Source organism: Rhinopithecus bieti, unplaced genomic scaffold (genome assembly GCF_001698545.2).
Source record: "Rhinopithecus bieti isolate Rb0 unplaced genomic scaffold, ASM169854v2 scaffold_4666, whole genome shotgun sequence".
NCBI classification, from domain to species: Eukaryota; Metazoa; Chordata; class Mammalia; order Primates; family Cercopithecidae; genus Rhinopithecus; species Rhinopithecus bieti.
Window position 1 is genome coordinate 470,877 of NW_016804530.1, and position 14,087 is coordinate 484,963.

At 46.3% G+C, this 14,087-nt stretch overlaps 1 protein-coding gene across 3 annotated transcripts in view; it reads left to right on the forward strand.

Moving 5' to 3' along the window:
- The window catches only part of PRR14L (proline rich 14 like), a 70,912-nt gene extending 59,839 nt beyond the window's left edge, over nucleotides 1-11,073 (forward strand). For all 3 annotated transcript variants that reach the window (XM_017868950.1, XM_017868952.1, XM_017868951.1), the window contains 2 exons: nucleotides 3,109-3,180; nucleotides 6,627-11,073. In XM_017868950.1, the coding sequence (XP_017724439.1) occupies nucleotides 3,109-3,180; nucleotides 6,627-6,903 (349 nt within the window). In that variant the 3' untranslated portion in view covers nucleotides 6,904-11,073. The remainder of the gene's footprint in view (nucleotides 1-3,108; nucleotides 3,181-6,626) is intronic.
- The last annotated feature ends 3,014 nt before the right edge of the window (nucleotides 11,074-14,087 follow it).

Genomic DNA, 14,087 nt, shown 5'->3' on the forward strand with positions numbered 1-14,087 from the left:
GGGCTTGGTGGCTCACGCCTGTAATCCCAGCACTTTGGGAAGCCGAGATGGGTGGATCATCTGAGGTCAGGAGTTCGAGACCATCCTGGCCAATGTGATAAAACCTTCTCTCTACTAAAAAGTCAAAGTGGCCAGGTGTGGTGATTCACGCCTGAAATCCCAGCACTTTGGGATGCTGACGCGGGCGAATCACAAGGTCAGGAGATTGAGACCATCATGGCTAACACTGTGAAACCCTGTCTCTACAAAAATACAAAAAAATTAGCCAGGTGTTGTGGTGGGCGCCTGCAGTCCCAGCTACTCGGGAGGCTGAGGCAGGAGAATGGCATGAACCCAGGAGGTGGAGCTTGCAGTAAGCCAAGATCACACCACTGCACTCTGGCCTGGGCGACAGAGCAAGACTCCGTCTCAAAAAAAAAAAAACCAGTCAAAGTTACAGCTGGGCATGGTGACTCACGCCTGTAATCTCAACACTTTGGGAGGCCGAGGTGGGTGAATCACCTGAGGTCAGGAGTTCAAGACCAGTCCGGCCAAAGCGGTGAAACCCTCTCTCTTTTTTTTTTTCAGGTAAACTTGCTTCCATTTTATTCCTAAATAACATAGCTCTTTAACACAAAATAAAAGGCTGCATACCTTCCTCAAAATTTGCCCACAAGGAAATTCCTAGTAGGCAAAGGACAGACAGAACTCAAAGTTATCACCCTAAGGCTCACATGAGACAAATGCATATATATGATTGCTTCCTCTGCCCTATTATTTTTTTTTCTTTTTTATTATACTTTAAGTTCTAGGGTACATGTGCACAACGTGCAGGTTTGTTACATATGTATACTTTTGCCATGTTGGTGTGCTGCACCCATCAACTCGTCATTTACATCAGGTATAACTCCCAATGCCAATGAAACCCTATCTCTACTAAAAATACAAAAATTATCTGGGTGTGGTGATGTGTACCCGTACTACCAGCTACTCGGGAAGCTGAGGCAGGAGAATCGCTTGAACCCAGGAGGCAGAGGTTGCAGTGAGCTGAGATCGCTCTACTGCACTTCAGTCTGGCAACAGAGCAAGACGCCATCTCAAAAGAAAAAAAAAAATCAAAAATTAGCCGTGTGTGGTGGCAGACGCCTGTAATCCCAGCTACTAAGGAGACTGGGCAGGGGAATTGCTTGAATCCGGGAGGTAGAGGTTGCAGTGAGCTGAGGTCGTGCCATTGCACTCCAGTCTGGGCAACAAGAGCGAAATTCTGTCTCAAGAAATGAATAAAATAAAAAATAAAAAAATAATCCGGCTATGGTGGCACACACCTGTGGTCCCAGCTACATGGAGGCAGAAGCAGGAGTATCTGTTGAGCCCAGCCCAGGAAGTTGAGGCTGCAGTGAGCCATGTTTGTGCCACTGCCAGCCTGGGTGACAGAGCAAGACCCTGGCTCACAAAAAACTGGACGAGATTAGATAGTGGTGATCATGAATAACCTAGCGAGTATTTTAAAAATCACTGAATTGTACATTTTAAATGGATGAATTTTATGGTATGTGAACCTGGACTCCTTGGAGAGTGATTACAGGTCTAGGGCAGGAAATGAATAAGATGAATGTATCTTGTCATACCAGAAAGTAGCAGAGCTCTCAGAGACTCCTAGGGTCATGTCAAAGGGATTCAGGAGCCAGTTTTTTGTTTATTTTTTAATGTTTTATAGAGACAGGGTCTTGCTTTGTTGCCCAGACTGGTCTCAAACTCCTGGGCTCAACAATCCTCTTGCTGGGCCGGGCACAGTGGCTCAAGCCTGTAATCCCAGCACTTTGGGAGGCCGAGACGGGCAGATCACGAGGTCAGGAGATCGAGACCATCCTGGCTAACCTGGTGAAACCCGTCTCTACTAAAAAATACAAAAAACTAGCCGGGCGAGGTGGCGGGCGCCTGTAGTCCCAGCTACTCGGGAGGCTGAGGCAGGAGAATGGCGTAAACCCAGGAGGCGGAGCTTGCAGTGAGCTGAGATCTGGCCACTGCACTCCAGCCTGGGCGACGGAGTGAGACTCCGTCTCAAAAAAAAAAAAAAAAAAAAAAATCCTCTTGCCTCAGTCTCCCAAGTAACTGGGACTACTGTTGGGAGTCACCATGCCTGGGTCTCAAGAACCAGTTTGAAGAGATTCCCTCTGGCCACAGATGAGACCAGCTGACCCTCAAAAGAATAATAAGTTCAGTAGATTACAGCATATCAAATATAAACCCAGTAGTTCATAATGATACTTAAAAAAATTTAATACCATTGGCCATCTTTGGAAGATACTGGGAAACCAACTTCATTGTTTTGGAAATTGGTTATGAAAGGAAAAAAGCAAGCATATGGCCTGCTTTTACTATTCAAGCTGTACCTCAGGGTTACTGTATAATTGATAGGTATGAAGAGTTTTGTGTGTGTGTGTGTATGTATATATATATTTTTTTTTTAAGAGACAGAGTCTTTGTCACCTAGGCTGTACCCAGCCTCAGAGTCCTAGGCAACAGAGCAAGACCCATCTCTAAAACAGAAAAAAACAAAAAAGAATATATAGTTTCCTAGTCAGTGGAGGAAGATAGAAAAAAAAGAACAGTCAATTCATGAAAAGAAACATTGCAAAGACAGCACAAACAACAGCTGTAAAATCGATATAAATCTATGAAAAATAATAGATATAAATCTAAGTATATCATTCCCAGTAAGTATTAATGGACTCAGTTACATAAAGTTGAAGGTTGGTACCCTGGAAAAGAAAATCCAGTACACATTTTTTCCAGTACACATTGTTTGCATGAGACACATCTAAAACATATTACAGATAGGTTGGAGCAAATGTAAAGGATAGTATTGGGAAATCAATCTCTTCCCTCTTAGGAGAACATGAGGCTGTGCACAGTAACTCATATCTAATTTTTTTTTTAATCTAGCCTGGCGTGGTGGCACACACCTGTAATCCCAGCTACTCAGGAGGCTGAGGCTGGAGAATGGCTAGAGTTCAAGGCTGCAGTGAGCTATGATCATGTCACTGCCCTTTTGCCTGGGCAACAGAGCAAGACCTTGTCTATAAAAAAGAGAGAACATGAAGAATTTTTTTCTTTCTTTCTTTTCAGGTTAAAGAAGAAGGAGTTTAGTTTAGAAGAGATATATACCAACAAGAATTATAAATCTCCTCCTGCAAACAGGTAGGTAATTATAGCTGGGAAATAAAAGGGAAGAATTTGAAATGATTGATGTGAATCTCCAGCCCTTTCACTTAAGAAAGAGTTTATGTTCAGTTGTACCAATATTGGGTCTTATAAATAGCTAGAATTGGTATTTTTCAATTCCAGCACTTGAATTAGGGTCAGTAATAGGATAGGAAATAACGTGTATTGGGTTACATAAAATGTAGCCAGGTGCGGTGGCTCACGTCTGTAATTCCAGCACTTTGGGAGGCCAACACGGGTGGATCACGAGGTCAGGAGTTCGAGACCAGGCTGACGAACATGGTGAAACCCCATCTCTACTAAAAATACAAAAAATTCCCATCACTTTGGGAGGCTGAGGCGGGCAGATCACAAGGTCAGGAGATTGAGACCATCCTGGCTAACAGTGAAACCCTATCTCTACTAAAAATACGAAAAAAGCTAGGTGTGGTGGCGGGCGCCTGTAGTCCCAGCTACTCGGAAGGCTGAGGCAGGAGAATGGTGTGAACCTGGGAGGCAGAACTTGCAGTGAGCCGAGATTCCACCATTGCACTCCAGCCTGGGTGACAAAGCGAGACTGCGTCTCAAAAAAAAAAAAAAAAAAAAATTAGCTGGGCATGGTGGCTCGCACCTGTAATCCCAACTACTTGGGAGACTGAGGCAGGAGAATTGCTTGAACCCGGGAGGAGGAAATGCCAGTGAGCCAAGATCATGCCACTGCACTCCAGCCTGGGCAACAGAGCTAGACTCCATCTCAAAAAAAAAAAAAAAAAAATGTAGTCTCAGCCGGGAGCTCACACCTGTATAACCAAGCACTTTGGGAGGCCAAGGCGGGCGAATCACCTGAGGTTAGGAATTTCAAGACCAGCCTGGCCAACATGGTGAAATCCTGTCTCTACTAAAAATACAAAATTAGCTGGGTGTGGTGGCACACACCTGTAATCCCAGCTACTTGGGAGGCTGAGGCAGGAGAATTGCTTGAATGAGGAGGTGGAGGTTGCAGTAAGCCAAGATCATGCCACTGCACTCCAGTGTGGTCAAAAGAGTGAGACTCTGCCTTAAAAAAAAAAAGGAGTTGGGCACAGTAGTTCACGCCTATAATCCCAACACTTTGGGAAGCTGAGGCAGGCGGATCATCTGAGGTCGGGAGTTCGAGACCAACCTGACCAACATGGGGAAACCCTATCTCTAATAAAAATACAAAATTACCCAGGCGTGGTAGTGCATGCCTGTAATCCCAGCTACTCAGGAAGCTGAGGCAGGAGAATCGCTTGAACCCGGGAGGCGGAGGTTGCGGTGAGCCCAGATCGCACCATTGCACTCCAGCCTGGGCAACAAGAGCGAAACTCCATCTCAAAAAAAAGAAAAAAGAAAAAGTACAGAGGCTGGGCGCGGTGGCTCACGCCTATAATCCCAGCACTTTGGGAGGCCAAGGCGGGTAGATCACGACGTCAGGAGTTCAAGACTCACCTGGCCAAGATAGTGAAACCCACCCCATCTCTACTAAAAATACAAAAATTAGCTGAGCGTGATGGCGGGCGCCTGTAATCCCATTTACTCAGGAGGGTGAGGCAGAGAACTGCTTGAACCCAGGACGCAGAGGTTGCAGTGAGCTGAGATTGTGCCACTGCACTCCAGCCTGGGTGACAGAGCGAGACTCTGTCTCAAAAAAAAAAAAAGTACAAAGAAGTAGTTTGTATTTGTATTTTTACCAAATATGCTGACTTCAGGACTGATAATTATTGATTTTTCAGATATGATTGTAAACCCAAATACAGGAAGAGTTTCACTTAGGTCTGAATTCAGTTCAAGTCAGTGAACATTTATTAAATGCCCACTGTTTCTGGAATATAGGAGAACTCTAGGATTTTATTCTAAGATTTTGTATGTCTGCTCTAACACATTTGTACAATTATTACTACATCTTTGCCACATTGCTAAAAATAAATAAAGGCTGGGCACAGTGGCTCACACCTGTCATTCTAGCACTTTGGCAGGCCAAGGCAGGCAGATTGCTTGAGCTGAGGAGTTCAAGACCAGCCTGGGCAACATGGTGAAACCCCGTCTCTACTAAAAACACAAAAAGTAGCCAGGCACAGTGGCCTGCACCTATAGTCCCAGCTACTCGGGAGGCTGAGGCAGGAGAATTGCTTGAGCCTGGGAGGCAAAGGTTGCGGTGAGCAACTTCACGCCACTGCACCCCAGCCTGGGTGACGGGAGTGAAACCTGTCTCAAATGCACAAAAAAGGGAGGTATTGGAAACAACCCAACATTTAAAATATTACTAGGGTTCTCATTAATTTACTTATAATTACTTATAATTAATTCCTTATAATGGAATCTACTGTGTAGTCATTTAAAAAAATGAATCAGAGCCAGTGGCTCATGCCTGTCATCTCACCACTTCAGGAGGCCAAGGAGGGAGGATCACTGGAGCCCTGGAGTTGGAGACCAGCCTGGGCAATATACCAAGACTCCATCTCTACAAAAAAAAAAAAATTATTTTTAAATTAGCCAGACATGGTGGTTGCATGCTTATAGTCCCAGCTACTTGGGAGGCTCAGGTGGGAGGATCGCTTCAGCCCAGGATGTCGAGGCTCTAGTGAGCTGTGATTGTGCCACTGCACTCCAGTGACAGAGTGACAGAGTGAGACCCTGTCTCAAAAAAAAAAATATTTTTTAAAGATGAGTCAGGGCTGGGTGCGGTGGCTCACGCCTGTAATCCCAGCACTGGGAAGCTGAGGCAGGTGGATCACCTGAGGTCAGGATTTCGAGACTAGCCTGGTCAAACTGGTGAAACCTCATCTCTGCTAAAATTACAAAAAAAATTGGCCGGGCACGGCGGCTCATGCCTATAATCCCAGCACTTTGGGAGGTCAAGGAGAGTGGATCACGAGGTCAGGAGATCAAGACCATCCTGGCTAACAGAGTGAAACCCTGTCTCTACTAAAAATACAAAAAAAAAAAAATTAGCTGGGCGTGGTGGCGTGCGCCTTTAGTCCCAGCTACTTGGGAGGCTGAGGCAGGAGAATGGCATGAATCCTGGAGGTGGCACTTGCAGTGAGCCGAGATTGTGCCATTGCACTCCAGCCTGGGTGACAGAGCAAGACTGTCTTAAACAAACAAACAAAAAATTAACCAGATGTAGTGACACATGCCTGTAATCCCAGCTACTTGAGAGGCTGAGGCAGGAGAATCGCTTGAACCCAGGAGACAGAGGTTGCAGTGAGCCAAGATCATGCCATTGCACTCCAGCCTGGGCAACAAGAGTGAAACTCTGTCTCACAGAAAAAAAAAAAAAAAAAGAGTTGGTGCAACTAGCTTTCAGTCACTGTTGACTAGAAGGGTTGTTAACCTTCAGGATGTCAACATCCTGACCCTGTTGACAGGATGGGCCATGTGAGTCAGCCCGTTGGTGATTCTGTTTCGTGCTTCATCCTTAGGTGTTTAGAGACCATCTTTGAGGAACCCAAGGAACGAAATGGTACGCTAATCTCAATCAGCCAACAGAAGAGGAAGCGAGTTCTAGAATTTCAGGATTTTACAGTCCCGCGAAAGAGGAGAGCTCGAGGTAAAGTCACGGTGGCAGGCAGCTTTACCAGGGCCCAGAAGGCAGCTGTGCAGAGTCGAGAGCTGGATGCTCTTTTGATACAGAAACTAATGGAACTGGAGACCTTCTTTGCCAAGGAAGAGGAGCAGGAACGATCATCAGGCTGTTGAGAAGCAATTCAGTTTGAGGGTCTCAATTTTAGTGTTTTTGTTTGTTCGTTTTTTTTGTTTGTTTGTTTGTTTGTTTGTTTGTTTGTTTGTTTTTGGACCTCCTTGGAAGAGGTTGCCTAATTTTGCCCTACCGCCAAACCACTCAAAAATGCACAGTCCATGAATTTTACCTATTTCAAGGTGCAACCTTTTTAGAAACTGGTGAAGGAGGGTCCTCTACTTTTACTGCTGAGTATAGAACCTCAGGAATGCTCCCTTTCTCCTGGAAATGAACCTGAACGACATCCAGCCTCCTCCTCAGTCTCTGCCATCCACAGGAGGAAGCAGCAGCCTATCTTCAGTAACACTAGGATTCCAAGGACTCACAGGATTTGCACGTCCATATGAAAGTTCCGCTTTGTTTACGGTGGTGCTAGACCAAGATTATTAGAAACGTGGCCTAGGGAGGGGAACTGGCGTCCTGTCCTACGTGGTCTCACTGGCTCATTTCAGTAGCTGAGGAAAGATGAGCTGTTGTGTTTTCTAATCTTTTGTCTGCCCAGGACTTATTGATGTGAGTGTATGTGAGAGTGTTTGTGTGTGTGTGGCTTTTTCCCATCATTTTCTCCCCTCTATGACTGTGGGTCACTAGTGCCAGAGGAGCCCGTCCAGGCCCCATTCGAAGTAAGTTGCACTTTTTAATGTTGTGGTGTGGATTATTTTCATTTGTTTTCTTTTTTGTTGTTGTTTTTGTACTATTATTGCTGCATGTTTGGAGCCTTTAAATGTGATTTTAAAACAATTTTTTAAGGAGAAAAACAATACATGTCTTAAGAAAACATGATAGGCATTTGACCCAGTTGACCGCTGCATGGAAGAGACATTTTTCCTATTCATGTGTTTCAGGCAATCCCTTCCCCATCTCCAGCTTCTAGTGTAACTCATTAGAGGGAGCACTTTTATTCATCTGGGTTCTCATTCTTGCCCACCAGATACATGTATTTATTTTAGTGATTTAAGTAAGAGCAGGTTTCTCTCCCGATCATTGAAAAAATACTGTGGTTGGGTGTGGTCTTAATGGTTTTTATCTGAAATGGTGTTAGGTAACAAAATTGAGTACAACAGTTTGGACAGTGATACAGGCGGACCCACAGTATTTGTGACTCTCCAGGCAGCTCGCTTCAAGAGTGGGGAGAGAGTCGGGGTCATGCTTCAGACCCAGAGATGTGTTCCTGCAGTGGGATCTCAAAAATCCCCAGCCAGCCCTCTTTGAGGGCCACCTCATTGTACTCTGGGCTCCTGTGTCACATCTACCAGAACTGTCGAATGCCGGAGTTAGCCAAGTTTCTGGGTTTGTGCCTGCAGGAGTCTGTGGGCAAAGGGCTGCTGTGCGTCAGCAGCCTCGAGGTCTTGTTCCTTTTCCACTGAAGTCCTGTGTACCCATATCCTGCTCCCCTTCCCCTCCTTCTCTAGGGGTTTCTCTTTCTCTTTCTCAGAACAAGAGTTTAGAGAATTTACATTCCATGGCTGGTGAGTGGGATGCTAAAGTCATCATCAGGACACCAGCATCACCTCTTCTATCCTCCTGGGAGCCACTGGCATGGAGCAGCCACCGATGGGAACCATCAGAGTTCTAGGCACATTTCCAAGTCAGTCTGTTAGAGAAGAGTGAGTGGCACATCCTGGAATGTTGGTCAACTCTCCTAGGTTTCTTTTGCTTCCCCATTTGCTAGTGGATGGGGAGATGGGATGGGGGTGGGGGGTCTCTATGTGCCTTGCTTTTGCAGGTTGACAGTCTATGCCACACTGGAGCAGAAAAACTGACTTGAGCCAGAGAGAAAAGTGTGCTACGGCTATCTTCTAGGCCCACTGCCTCAGACATAGCATTGAGACAAGTAAAATACACACGTGGTCATCCACGGAGGCGTCCAAGGACGTGGCCAAATACAGTTAGAAGAGAGCCAGGCTTCCGTACCGGCTCTGAATGATGCTAACCAGATTCTGTCATTCTACATCCACTTTGCCCAGACTGTATAGACACGACCTATGTTTCACCTCAATACCTCTCCCTTCCTGGGACAGGGTTCTTAGACACTAAATGCTTCTCTGCCTTTTTTGCTTAAGGGAGTGGGATGAGTAGTACATTGTGCTCTTGTTCAGGCATGTTTAGGGAGCGCCTACTGGACAGGTTGCAGACTAGCAGTGAGTCAACAAAGCCCTGTTTGCCAGCTCCGTTGGCAGTGTAGATGCAGTGATGTGGCGGCTATGTTTCCCAGAGAGAACAGTGGGCACAGCTGTAGTGTCACCAACATTGCAGAGATAGTTTCAACTGTGGCCGTTATAGGTGTGGCACTCGAAGAGCCAGGAGCAGCGGTTTGGAACATGGGTAACTGGGAGCAGAGGACTGGAAGAAACAGAGCTGGGCTCCTTCCTTGTCCTGACAATGTAGGAGAGAAGTTGTTCTGAGGCCAGCCCTGCCCCTCGTTGAAATTCTTGGCCTACCCTCTGGCTAGGGCCCGTCCCCTGCTCCAAAGTTGAGAAGGGGGCCCCACTGCAAACTTGAAATTACTTATCTGAGGGTGATGTACATACGTAGGCTCCAGCTGTGCTCAGCCACACCTGTCTTACATTCAGTTTCAGCACTGAGCCAGCTGCAGTGTTGTCACAGGTCCTCAAGCCCGCGGTCCCTAACCATGATGGGACACGCACACCACCTGCCCAGAGCTACAGGTCTGGTTCTGGTGTGGAGTTGGTACAGTTTCTGAATATGGGAACTTCCCTCCCCAAGTGGTGGGAAGTTACAGTTAACTACAACTTAACTATCACTCACTTCCAGAGGTTTAGTGTTTTTAATATGGGAAAGAGGAGAAATCTCAGGTCCAATCAGGGTTCTGCCCATCAGCTTTTCACTGAAACTTTCAATTGTGGTTTTTTTTTTCTCCGCCATCTTTCAGTTTCTAGCTGTGTTTGCCTCCTCCCTCCATGTTGCCTCCTCTTTTTTTGCTTTTGGTCTCCTTTCCAGCTTCATGTCTCCATGAGTTCAGCTGTACCTCGTCTCCTGTTAAATCTGATCATGTCCACTTTTTCTTACTGACCTTACTCAAAGCTACGGTAGCTGAGGGAGTTACAGTGAAAAGACATGTAGTGTTTGCCTTATTCGGAGCCTGAAGAGCCCAGAAACTCATGCTGTGAATCCTAAAACTCAGCGCTCCTCAAGAGCTGTGAAAATCATGATACTTTGTCACAATTTTGCCTGAAAGGGTCTTTGGCACGAGCTCCAGAGCCAACCTGAGGTCCATTCCAGATCCCACTCTCTGGGCATGAGACCTCCCCCATGGCTCCTTCCTCGCCCACTGGGCCAAGAGCAGCAGGGAGCGTACAGGACGGCAGCAGCAGATCCAAGGCCACAGTGCAGCTGATGACTGCATGGCCGTTGCTCTGTCTCCAGGCTGGGATTCCGTCTCATAATCAATGCCATGTACATTAAGATCTGTGAAAGACCAACTTTTAGGCAGTGATACTTTTCTCCCATTCCCTGGGGTGGGGGGAGTATGCAGTTGGTGCTTTCTGTAATTCCCTTGTTCTGTTTTGTTTCTGTAAGCTTTCCCCCTGGTGTCATGGAAAGGACCTCTTAAATAACCACATTGTGGGTGGCTGTATCCAAAGTTTAAATAATTGGCCAGAAGTGCAGAGTATCCTTTCCTGGATCCGTGTCAGGAAAGGGCTCCTTGCCAGAACTGAACTTGTTATATAAAAACCTGGCTAGGGAGATTTAATTTCACTAAAATTACAGTTTAATGTTACCATCTAGCCACAAATCGAGCAGCAAAAGCTATTTTGATGATGAAGGGGGGTCCTTGTTGAGCCGGCCATCTAGTGCAGTGTGCTCTCAGATACAATGCTTGTTGATTGTGTGTCTTCACAAGCCCCTCTCTGGTGCTGAATTGGATTTGAATTCTTCGTGAGAGGCCTCAGCATCTCCTTGGGCTGGTCTGGGCCAGTAAAAATAGCTGCCTGACATGTTTATATATTATCATGGTCAGTAGTTCCATGAAATTTGTACATTTTTGGTAACATTGGTATACATGATGCCCCTGCAGTTCCTTTTCTGTTTGGTAGTTTGTGACTCTGAAATTTCCACTGTTATGTGTGTTAATTTATGAAAATAAATTTTTTTGAAAACCTTTCAAATAACTCTCAAGGCCATTACTTTGTTCTTGTGGCTTGGCAGTAAGTTAAAATGGACATTCCAAAGTTAAATATCACAGCAAGCATCATTCCTTCCAAAGTGGTCACCATTTTCTGAGAAGTATTGTGTTGTAACTGTGGGACCAGCTCAAACTGATTAGCTATTGCTTAAGCTGTTACAGGTGACACAGCCAAAATTGCCCGGGTGTGCACAATGGAAAAAAGCTTTAACCTCCTAATTGTTACCACCACAAGCCTGGCAGGCCGACTGCATTGGCATCACCTAGGACTAGACAGGAATCCCATAAAAGCTTGACCCACTCCCAGATCAGGGAAACATTTGAGCGTTGCCTCCTGTCTCCATGCCAGTTGACTTTGACTTTTTTTTTTTTTTTTTTTTTTTTTTTTTGGTATTCACTGTCGCCCAGGCTGGAGTGCAGTGGCATGCAATCTCAGCTTACTGCAACTTCCACTTCCAGGGTTCAAGCGATTCTTGTACTTCCGCCTCCCAAGTGCTGGGATTACAGGCACCCACCACCAAGCCCAGCTAATTTTTTATTTTTTTAGAAGAGATGGGGTTTTCACCATGTTGGTCAGGCTGGTCTCGAACTCATGACCTCAGGTGATCCACCCACCTCGACCTCCCAAAGTGCCAGGATTGCAGGTGTGAGCCACTGAGCCCAGCCTCATTTACTTTTTTTGAGACGGAGTTTCACTCTTGTTGCCCAGGCTGGAGTGCAGTGGTGCGATCTCAGCTCACCGCAACCTCTGCCTCCCAGCTTCAAGCGATTCTCCTGCCTCAGCCTCCTGAGTAGCTGGGATTACAGGCATGCACCACCNTTCACTGTCGCCCAGGCTGGAGTGCAGTGGCATGCAATCTCAGCTTACTGCAACTTCCACTTCCAGGGTTCAAGCGATTCTTGTACTTCCGCCTCCCAAGTGCTGGGATTACAGGCACCCACCACCAAGCCCAGCTAATTTTTTATTTTTTTAGAAGAGATGGGGTTTTCACCATGTTGGTCAGGCTGGTCTCGAACTCATGACCTCAGGTGATCCACCCACCTCGACCTCCCAAAGTGCCAGGATTGCAGGTGTGAGCCACTGAGCCCAGCCTCATTTACTTTTTTTGAGACGGAGTTTCACTCTTGTTGCCCAGGCTGGAGTGCAGTGGTGCGATCTCAGCTCACCGCAACCTCTGCCTCCCAGCTTCAAGCGATTCTCCTGCCTCAGCCTCCTGAGTAGCTGGGATTACAGGCATGCACCACCACGCCTGGCTAATTTTGTATTTTTAGTAGAGACAGGGTTTCTCCATGTTGGTCAAGTTGGTCTTGAACCCCCAACCTCAGCTGATCCGCCCACCTCGACCTCCCAAAGTGCCAGGATAGCAGGCGTGAGCCACTGTGCCCAGTCCCTCATTTACTTTTTAAAAGATCTCACCACTTAACACCTGTCCTTCCCAGCTGTTTATGAGATTACGCTATGAATCTTCTGCTTCTCATTTAACCAATGGAAACTGGTGAAAGAATGACTGAAAACACCTCTCTAACACCACATTGATACATTCCAGAAAGAAGCATGATTCCTGAGGACATTCTTCCTCTGTCCAGAGCAAAAGCAGTGCCCAGTTTCCCTTCTTGGCCTCAGAACTTCAGCAAGGAATTCTATCCATGTAGTCTTCTATTTAGGGAAATTAACTGCGTGACAGCTGTGCTTCTCGTTAAGTTTCATAGTTATTTGGAGAAGGGTACTCTCCTACATTTCTTGAGAAAAGAGTTGCTAATTATCAGTTAAGGCAGTATAATCTCTTTAACCTCTCATTACAGAATCTTGTGCTGGTAGAGCCTCGTGAGGACTGGTCAAAACTGATTTAAGGCTGAGCGCTGTGACTCATGCCTGTTATCCCAACACTTTGGGAGGCCAAGGCTGAGGCAGTCCTCCCAGTTGAGGTCAGAAGTTGAAGACCAACCTAGCCAACAGTGAAACCCCATCTCTACTAAAAATACAAAAATTAGCTGGGTGTGGTGGTGCACGCCTTTTATCCCAGCTACTCAGGAAGCTGAGGCTGGACAATCACTTGAACCTGGGAAGCAGAGGTTGCAGTGAGCCAAGATCATGCCACTGCACTCCAGCCTGGGTGACAGAGCAAGACCCTGTCTCCAAAAAAAATAAAATAAATTTAAAAAAAAACACTGATTTAAGAATTATCAGGTGTCCTGCCCTCTTCCAGCAATGGAAAACACGTTTTTTCCCTTTTTTTTTTTTCTTTTTTTTGAAACAGTCTCACTCTCGCCCAGCCTGAGTGCAGTGGCACAATCACATCTTAGCTCACTGTAGCCTTGAACATCCTGGCTCAAGAGATCCTCCTACCTCAGCCTCCCAAGTAGCTGGGACTACAATATATGCCACCAAGCCCAGCTAATTATTTTTTGGAAGAGACAGGGTCTCACTATGTTGTCCAGGCTGGTCTCAAGTGATCCTCCTGCCTTGGCCTTCCAAAGTACTAGGATTACAGGCATGAGCCACCATGCTTTACCTTCCCTCCCCCTCCCCTTTGAGGCCGTCACCCTCTGTCACCCAGGCTGGAGAGCAGTGGCATGATCACTCATGCTCATTGCAACCTCGAACTCCTGGGCTCAAGCCATCCTCCTGCCTCAACCTCCTGAGTAGATGAGACCACAGTGCTATGACACCAGGCTAACTTTTTATTTTTTGTAGAAGCAAGGTCTTGTTACATTGCCCAGGCTGGTTTCTAACTCCTGCCTTCAAGCAATTCTCCCACTTTGGCCTCCCAAAGTGCTGGGATTACAGGCATGAGCGGCTGCACCTGCCAAGATCACATTTCTGCAGTTCATTCTGGGATTTCTCTTTTTTATTTTATTTTATTTTATTTTATTTTATTTTTTTTTTTTTGAGACGGTCTCACTCTGTCCCTCTGGCTCAAGTGCATTGGTGCGATCTCAGCTCACTGCAACCTCTGCCCCCCAGGTTCAAGTGATTCTCCTCCCTTAGCCTCCCAA